Source organism: Thalia democratica, chromosome 2, assembly GCF_965202585.1.
Source record: "Thalia democratica chromosome 2, ktThaDemo2.hap1.1, whole genome shotgun sequence".
Taxonomy (NCBI): Eukaryota; Metazoa; Chordata; class Thaliacea; order Salpida; family Salpidae; genus Thalia; species Thalia democratica.
Window position 1 is genome coordinate 55,700,493 of NC_139166.1, and position 9,455 is coordinate 55,709,947.

The 9,455-nt window shown below is 28.9% G+C and overlaps 1 protein-coding gene and 1 pseudogene across 1 annotated transcript; both read right to left on the reverse strand.

Moving 5' to 3' along the window:
• Positions 1-226: 226 nt before the first annotated feature.
• On the reverse strand, positions 227-637 carry LOC145849664 (histone H3, embryonic-like). The gene has a single exon (XM_082954673.1). The coding sequence runs from the start codon at positions 635-637 to the stop codon at positions 227-229; it is 411 nt and encodes a 136-aa protein (XP_082810799.1).
• A 4,821-nt stretch (positions 638-5,458) lies between these two features.
• On the reverse strand, positions 5,459-5,852 carry LOC145828756 (histone H3.3A-like; annotated as a pseudogene).
• Positions 5,853-9,455: the final 3,603 nt, after the last annotated feature.

The following is a 9,455-nucleotide window of genomic DNA, read 5'->3' on the forward strand; positions in this document are numbered from 1 at the left end:
AAATATGTTACCTAGATAAGTATATTACAAAGAACTTTTTTAAACAGCTTTTTTAAACTACAATAAAGTTTTTTAGTAAAGTATGTGAAAAAACATTTCAAACTAAATGTAAAGTAGAGCTGTATAAGGTGATTTTGAAATTACAATGCACAGTCAAAAACTATTACTTTTAAATAGGTTGCCCTAAAAAGGGCCGGTGTTTGAAACACCAGAAGTTATGTGCTTCTTAAGCACGTTCACCACGGATGCGGCAAGCCAGCTGGATATCTTTTGGTGTGATGGTCACTCTCTTGGCATGGATGGCGCACAGGTTGGTATCCTCGAAGAGTTTAACCAAGTAGGCTTCGGATTCTTCTTGAAGTGCCATGACTGCACTGCTTTGAAAACGCAAGCCAATCTTGTAGTCTTGAGCGATCTCACGTACAAGACGTTGGAATGGCAACTTGCGGATCAAAAGCTTAGTGGATTTCTGGTAACGACGGATATCACGAAGAGCAACGGTACCTGGTCGGTAACGATAAGGCTTCTTGATACCTACACTTACTGGTACAGTCCTGCGTGCAGTTTTGTAGTCAGGTTGCTCGCGGGGACCTTTTCCTCCAGTTGATTTGCGGGCGGTTTGTTTTGTGCGGGCCATTGTTGATTGTTCTGTCGGTTGTTCTTGAATGTCTATTGAGTATTCTTAAAACTCATTTGTTTAACGTTTAAAGTACATGCGTTACGGACGTGGAGAAGACCATTTTAGCACTTTTTTGATTCAAAGTTCATAACTTTAGTTCATAATTTTCTAACAAGGGCTGAGAAAAGTTAGAGTTGTTTTTAAAGTATCTATATTTACAGTTCTTTTAAATAGATTTATAAGTCTTAGCCAACGATTTTAAATTTTTAATTTAAGCTTGCACATACTTTTAAAACAAAAAAATAAAAAATAAAATAAGCTGTCTATCTACATCAGGGTTTTTCAAAAAAGGCCAAGTGTTTTCTTTGGAGGTCATAGGCTTCAAAGTGGTCAAGGAAGGGGGGCATGGCTAATAAAGAGGCCAAAAGGCCTTTTTAATATTTTGGAAGTCTTCAAAAGTTACGTAAGATTTTAGCAACACCAGGTTTACAATTTTGATTTCGCCCTAAATTTATATCAAAAATGCGTTTTGATTCTAAAAAGCGTTTAGTGCTTAAGTAAAATACTTTTAATTAAATTTCAAAATTTTGCTAAGTTTATAAACACTCAATGTTTACATAGGTCAAATAAACCGTGTTAATAAATGCATTTTTTTTTAATTAGAATAAAAAACGTCCGTACAGTCTAAAAATTTTACTTAAAATAAAGTTAATCATCAGCTTCTTAGTTTTAATATTTGAAACAGCTCAATTTTAAAGTATTGTGAATAATAACTTTATACAGAAACCTTATATTTTTATCAAAATTGCAACTCCTTTTTGAATCACATGCCAACCAGGCAGTCTTGTCATATATTGTACTTCTTATACTCAAGTATATGTGTTTATATATTTATATTTCATGTATTACCAAATTATTAAGAATAGAGCTAGTTGTACTTAAAGGTCAGTCTGATTTCCATATTTGATGAATCAGCAAAAATAAGCTTTTTTTCATGTTATTTTTGATTTTAAATATTAGAACTTTAATTGTTAAATACTTTTTATTATTAAAATTGTTATTTAAAGAATAATGAAAGTTTCGCTGACTTTAGACTTGTTATTTTTTAGTGTTCTAAAGTAGCAATCGATATTTAGTAATTTAAATGTTTTAAAGACGTTGATGTTTAATAAAAAACAAAAATAGTTAAGCTTGGCTACTATACTTATTTATGTTTTAGAATTGAACTGTTTTTAGATGCTTTTGTTTGGTTTTGTTTCGAAATATTCAAACTATATGTAATAAAAATTTAAGTTAAAAGTTTGGTTAAGAATTTTATATAAAAGTTGAGATCATATTTATCATTTTTCTTTAGTTTTCTATATCCTTAATGAAGAATTTTCTTTACAATTTCAAGTCTTTTTTATTTTAGTTATTATTGCTTTTATAAGATCGGTAGTAATGTTTGACATACAAATAGATTATTTAGCCTTAACAGCTAAAACTAATTTCATTATTTTAAAACATATACTTACAGAAACTTAAGTGCTTCTTGGTTAAAGGTTGTCCTTGTTTACAAACAGGCATATACTTTTGTTTTTCTTTCGGCTTTCTTAATAACGTATAAGAATGCAATTAATAAGCATCTAGATCCTAAAATATCTTTGAAGCAGACGATCGATTTATGTAGTACAGTGGTATTAAAAAGTTCCTGTTAGTAGACAACTAATTTATTTTTTTCTTTTGGGCAGCTTTCTTTACTGCTTGCTTCTTTACAATTTTTTGGCTTTGTCAGGAACTTCTTGGCTGCCTTCTTCTTTGCTACAACCTTTCTAGCAGTTGTTTTCGAGGCAGGTATCTTAGCTACTGCTTTCTTTTTAGGTGCGGCCTTCTTTAGTGCTGTATTTTTGCTGTTTCAACCTTTCCATATTTGAAGGAACCAGATGCACCAACACCACTCATTCTGACGACTGTACCGTCGTCAACAAGTTTCTCTAATGCGACTTTCAAGTTGGTTTTGAAGCCATCTTTAAAGTTGGCTTCAACGTGCTCGGCCATGGCTTAAGCTTTAACTCCCTTGCGAGACTTCAACTCAGTGATAGCTGCGATGATCATCACCTTGTAGGTTGGGTGTTCAGGTTTTGCTTTGGCGGGTTTCTGGTCGGCTACCATTTTTCTAGTTTTGACTAATAATAATGTAATAGACAGTTTTAAAAATCTTCATACAAATTCTTAGTGTTACGGACGTTATCGATGTAAATATGGATGCGCCACCACGTGGTATGTGTCAGTTCATTAGAGGTTGTAGATTAAATACATAACATTTAATTTAACCTTTTTTAAAAGGTTTATAAAATTTGTTTTAGCTATATAAATGATGTACCTAGATTGCCGCAAAAAAGAAAATATTTTAAAATGCTGTGTAAAAAGTATTAATTTAATAAATTTTTGAATATGGATTAAATTCACTATGAAATACTTTTACCCTTTTTTCTAACCATCAACAAAATTTTATATACTATTAACCTTTTTAAAAAATAAATATATACATTTATTCGTTTAGAAACTGTTTTGTTTTTAATAGAATTAACTATTGATACATTTTCTAGATATAGAAAGTTTTAAGAACAATTAATCTCTAAAGTTTAAATGGTTAACAGAACAACAAACTTAAACTTACGAAATTTAATCGTTTGCTAAAACTGAGTATAAAATTATTAAAACTATTTTAATTTATGAATTTTAAAAATTATAAAAAAAACCATCGAATTGTCTGTCCAAACTTTTTAAAACTATAATGAAAATAAACTTTGCAAGAATTAATGCTCTCAAAGACTTAGTTTTTACTTTTAATAATTATTTAAAGGAAATATAGAAGTTAGAATTTGTTATAAGTAATAAAATAAATTTTGTCATTAAAAAATGCTTTTTGTAAGTATATACTTTTTTAAATTTCTATGTTTAACTTAAAAAAGATTTTCAATTAAGTTAAAAACGGTCAAAAATAGTTTTAAAACGATGAAAATTTTTTACTAATATAATGTTTATCTAAACGACAAACTTAAAAAGAAATTTATTTTAAAGCTTACTTACTTAATCAAAATCATTATTATTTTAACTATTTTTGTCTCATATAAACTTACAAGTTTCAAAAAAATTTTTTAACTTCTTTTTTTTTTTAACTATAAAAACTAGGAAACAAGTAAATCCATTATAACAAATTAAAAAAGTTTTTAGGTAATATCATCGCTTTAAATTAACATAAAGAAACTTTTAAACAACTAAAGTAAACATGGGGTAAAATCAACTGAAAACAAATTTTTTCCTTAAGTTTTTTATTTTAAGTACTCTAATTAAAGCTTTTAATACAGAAAATGAAAAATATTAACAAATATTATATTTTTATTTTAGTCAATGAAACTTTGATTTGACATAAGTTTACTTATTTAGAAAAAAATACAAAATCTATACAAAGAAATATTTTTATTATTAAGCTAAGTGTAAAGTATAATAGTTAAACGTTGGCTAATCTTTAATAGTTAATTAACATTGTAAAAATGGTTAAATATAAGCCTAAGCTAGCTTAAAATTTTCAACTTGTATAACTTATCCCTTTTTCATTAATAAATTTATTTCAAAAATGTATAAAATTAAGTATCAATATCATATGAAATATTCTGAAATTGTATTATGCGATCATAAAATATAAGCTGAGTTAGTGGAATTGTTTAAAACAAAATAAAATTGTTGTGGAAAGTTTTTCTAACTAAAAGCTTTTCATTTCGAAAAGTAAGCCCTTTTGTGTTAAACACTGAATAAAGTCAGCGGTTTTACGCTGAAAAACTTTTTTGATAACGTTGTTTCTTATCAAATTCTAAAGAAAATTTTTTTCAATTGTGCTCTTAATTTTAACATTTAAATTTTAAAATTTATAGAGTTTTTCTTTTAAAATAATTTTTTAAGTAGCAACGAGTGTTGAACTTTTATTTTTATGTTGATAAAGATTGATTAGCTCTTAATAATAGTTTATTAAAACGTTTTTTTTTTCATTAATAAATCAACCATGTTAAATTTTTAAATGACAAATACCTTTATGTTGCATCGAAAAAACAGTGTAAAAATTTAGTATTATAACTAATTTAATAAAAAGTAGTTTATTTTCCTAAACAACTGCAACCTTTTCTCAATTTGTTTTCAAGTAAGCACAAATTAGCACAAGAAACATGTTCAGTTGAAACATCGATAGGGTATGCAATTTAAGCCGAGGTAAAAGTGTTTTACGAAAATGCGCACCTTACAATTTTAGAGTAAATTATATTTTTTCCTATCAGTATCTTGGCTAATATCTACTTTGTAAATTTTTTTATCAACCCAATCTTTTTAGCTAGTTTTAAGTAAGTAGATTTTTTAGAAAAAAAAGTGTTAAGTTTCTTCATTAATATAATTATTATACTTCTGTTCATTTAAGTTCATTATAGTTATAACTATTATATCATATCATTACTATTAATTCACAATTGAAAACCTTCTTTTTTATTCAATTAAAAAACTGTTTTGATTTAAAAATTTTAACAAAAATAATAATACTAATATATAAGTATTATTATCGTAAATACTTAACTATTACAAGTATACAACATAGATTAGTACATTACAAAGTATTTTATGAATAAATAATTCAACTACAATAAAGTTTTGTAGTTAAGTATTTAAATGAACATCTTATAACCAAATATAAAACAGAGCTGTATAAGGTTCTGATGAATTATACAATTCATGTTCAACAATTGTTATTTATTAATAGGTGGCCCTTAAAAGGGCCGAGTGGGGCGGTGTTTGAAACACCAGAGTTTGTGTGCTCTAAGCACCACGTTCACCGCGGATGCGGCGAGCCAATTGGATATCCTTTGGCATGGATGGCGCAAAGGTTGGTATCCTCGAAGAGTCCAACCAAGTAGGCTTCGGAAGCTTCTTGCAAAGCGCCGATAGCTAAACTCTTGAAACGCAGGTCGGTCTTGTATTCTTGAGCGATTTCACGCACAAGACGTTGGAATGGCAACTTACGGATCAAAAGCTCGGTGGACTTCTGGTAACGACGGATCTCACGAAGAGCAACGGTACCTTGGCGGTAACGATGAGGCTTCTTGACGCCTCCGGTGTTTGGTGCACTCTTGCGTGCAGACTTGGTGGCAATTCGCTTGTGGGGAGCTTTTCCTCCAGTAGATTTGCGGGCGGTTTGTTTTGTGCGGGCCATTGTTGATTGTTATGTAGGTACACTTAAAACTGATTTGTATAACGTTTAAAGTACATGCGTTACGGACGTGGAAAAGACCATTTTATGAATTTTTTGATTCAAAGTTGTTAACCTTAGTTAATAATTTTTTAACAAGGCTAAGAAAAGTTAGAGTTGTTTTTCAAGTATTCATGTTTTACAACTTTTTTAGCTAGTTTTATAAGTTTTAGCCAAAAGTTTAACCAAATTATCAATTTAATCGTGCACATACTTTTAAAACAAACAAAGAATGAATAAAAAAAAGTTGTCTATTGACATCAGGGTTTTTAAAAGTCGGTCGAGTGGTTCCCTTGGTGGTCATAGGCTTCAAAGGGGTCAAGGGAGGGGGGCATGACTAGGAAATGGGCCATAAGGCCTTTTTAATATTTTGGAAGTCATCAAAAGTTACGTAATATTTTTGCAACAACAGGTTTAAAACTTTGATTTCGCCCTGAATTTATATTAAAAAAAGGGTTTTGATTCTATAAAAACGTTTAGTGCTTAGGTAAGATACTTTTAATTGAATTAAAAATTAACACTAATTATTTACATAAGTCAAATAAACCGTGTTAAAAGACTTTTTTCTAAATTAAAATAAGAAACGTCCGTACGTCTAAAACTTTTATTTAAAATAAAATTAAGCATCAGCTTCTTAGTTTTTAAATTTGAAACAGCTCAACTTTTAAGGTATTGTGAATATTAACTTTATACAGAAACTTTATATTTTTATCAAAATTGCAACTCCTTTTTGAATTATCATGCCAACAAAGTAGTCTTGTCATATATTGTATTTCTTTTTACTCAAGTATGTGCAATATATTTATATTTCATGTATTACCAAGTAATAAAGAATAGAGCTAGTTGTACTTAAAGGTCAGTCTGATTTTTATATTTGATGAGTCAGCAAAAAATAAGCTTTTTTTCACATTATTTTTGATTTTAAAGCTTAGAACTTTAGTTTTTGATTACTTTTTAGTATGCTTAGGTAAGGTGGCTTAGAAATAAGGGTATAACTTTTTAAAAAACTAAAAACTTTTTAATTTTGCTGACTCAGCAAATACTCAAGTCAGACTGACCTCAAAGTATCTATCAATTGAATAGTAGATCTTCGAATTTTCAATAACCTGACATAAAACTTAACTTCTCAAAGTAAAATAACGTAAATAAAACTGCTTTGCCATGGCTTAGGCTGAAACTCCCCTGCGAGACTGTGACAGCTGCGACGATCATCACCTTGTAGGTCGAGTGTTCATGTTTTGCTGGGGTTGATTTCCATGTGTCTACCATATTGCTAGTTATTACATTTTTTCGTTAGTCAATGCATTTAATACTTAGTGTAAGTTTTATTTATAATTTTTTGTTTCTATATCATTCTACAAATTATATTCATTTATTTACGTTTCCTGATTATAAGAATATTAATTAATTAACTTTACTGCAAGGTCAATAACAACATTATCCGAGTAAACCTACGACCGGTTTCGTCCTAATTAGGAATCATCAGGCTGGCTAAGTCGCGAGATCTAACCAAGGGGGACTAAGTACGAAGTACCGAAGCGACCGTTTGTGGGTTAAGTTGAAAAATTGACGAAACTGAATAATTAGGACAAAACCGGTCGTAGGTTGTCTCGGATACTATTGTAGTTGATCGTGCGGTAAAGTTCATTAATTATTATTAATGGTGCAAAACATCTCAACTCTGTTGATGATGGCTGTAATTACTACTGGTTAAAACTGATCAAACGAGCACATACTATAATATCACAATAAGCGGACAATGTCTAAGAAATCTGGCTGTAAATGATTTAGCTGTGTCAATTTAAGATTTTTACTTTTTAAGATTAGAACCCGCTTGGTTGATCTCAACAGCGGTTTCACTAGACTATACCTGCCCGATGAGTCCTAGTTAGGACAAAACTGGTCGTAGGTTGTCTCGGGTGCAGTTGTTGCTGATCTTGCGGTAAAGTTCATTAATTATTGTTGATAGCGCGAAATATCTAACTCTGTTGATAATGGCCGTAACGACTACTAATTATAAACAAAATGCTTTTTTTTAATATTTTCTTTTTTCTTTATACCTTATTTGTCTATCAGTGGCTCAGGTTTTGATGCTTGGGTCCATCGTAGGACAATAAACCCACAACAATAGTAATTTAATTTATGGATTCTAATTTTTTTAATGAATTACACGCGTAGTATGTAAGTTTTAAATCAGCTAAGTTTTTTTTTCCTTTATTTACTTATCGTTATTTATTTTTCTTTCGTAACACTTCCTATGTAAAACTATATGCATTACAAACAAAAATAAAGTTTATGTGTAATTATTCTAAATACTACACAATTTCTTTTAAACTTTGTGTTTAGCTGGGTTATATGTAAGACTTCAAAAAGTATTCCACCAGTCAAACTAATCAATCTTAAATATATAATAAAGATAGTTCTAGTTTTATGGTAGATTTTACATCATTGAATCTATAAACATTTACTGACATTGCGTAAAAAATATTTTATGATTTAAAATTTAGTACACACTTTCTGTAGAGTTAGTACGGAAGTTAATGGCTTAAACTACGGGTGGAATAGACTTTGAAGTACAAAAATATTTTGTTAACTGAACAATTTCAAAAAGTTGTACTATAAAAAATATATAAACTCTATAAAAATAACTTATTTAAAAATACTATGTACTTGTATTCAAATTACAGGATTTTTTTTAATTATTGCTGATAAATAATGAAATTTATTTGCTGAAGATGTTTTCGGCTTATAAAACTTTAATAACAACCAAGAGAATTTTGTTGGTGGGTCGTTAGTAACCCACACTTGGTTTAGACTTTAGAGTTAAGACCTACTACAACTCAACATACAATTTTACTACAGTTTTAGACTTTAAAATATCTAGAATACTAGTTACGAACTAGTCGAAGCATTGTGCACCATGACTTTAACTATTAAAAATACCACTGGAAGTTTTTTTTTTTGTTGCAGTTAGACAAATTAGTTTTCATTTGTTGACAGCTAAGAAGCTAATTTTTTTTGTAATGATTTTTTAAATGACTCGCCACGCTATTTATTTACAAATCTTATCTCAAATGTCGGGCACTAGATGCACTCTTTATGTAAGTAATAATTTTTTTTAGAGTATTTATAAAATTATGTTACATATATATAATGTCTACGATTTTATTAAGTAAAAATTTAACTTTTAAACACACATTTAATGCTAAGTTTATTACTGAATAACGTTTTTTTTCAAAGCATGAAAAATAAATACTGCTTTTATCTAGCTTAAAGGGTCAGCAAATTGGGTCTTACAACTCGGGCAGAATTGTGCAACCCACATTGTTAGCTAAAAAATAATTTTTTATAGCGACCTAAATTAAAATGCTTTTAATAAATAATTTTTTAAAAATTGTAAAATTATTTTTTTAGTACGTCCAAGGTTAACTATTTATGACCAAAAATCCAGCCTGAGTTTACAAAAAAATTAAAAACCAAACTAGTATTAGCAAAACACTGAAAAAATTACTATAAATCAAGTTTAAATACCTAAAAATTATAAACAAATGAATTTATAAAAACAGT

Coding starts and splice junctions, on each gene's coding strand:
- LOC145849664 (XM_082954673.1), bottom strand. CDS start 637: ATGGCCCGCACAAAACAAACCGCCCGCAAATCAACTGGAGGAAAAGGT.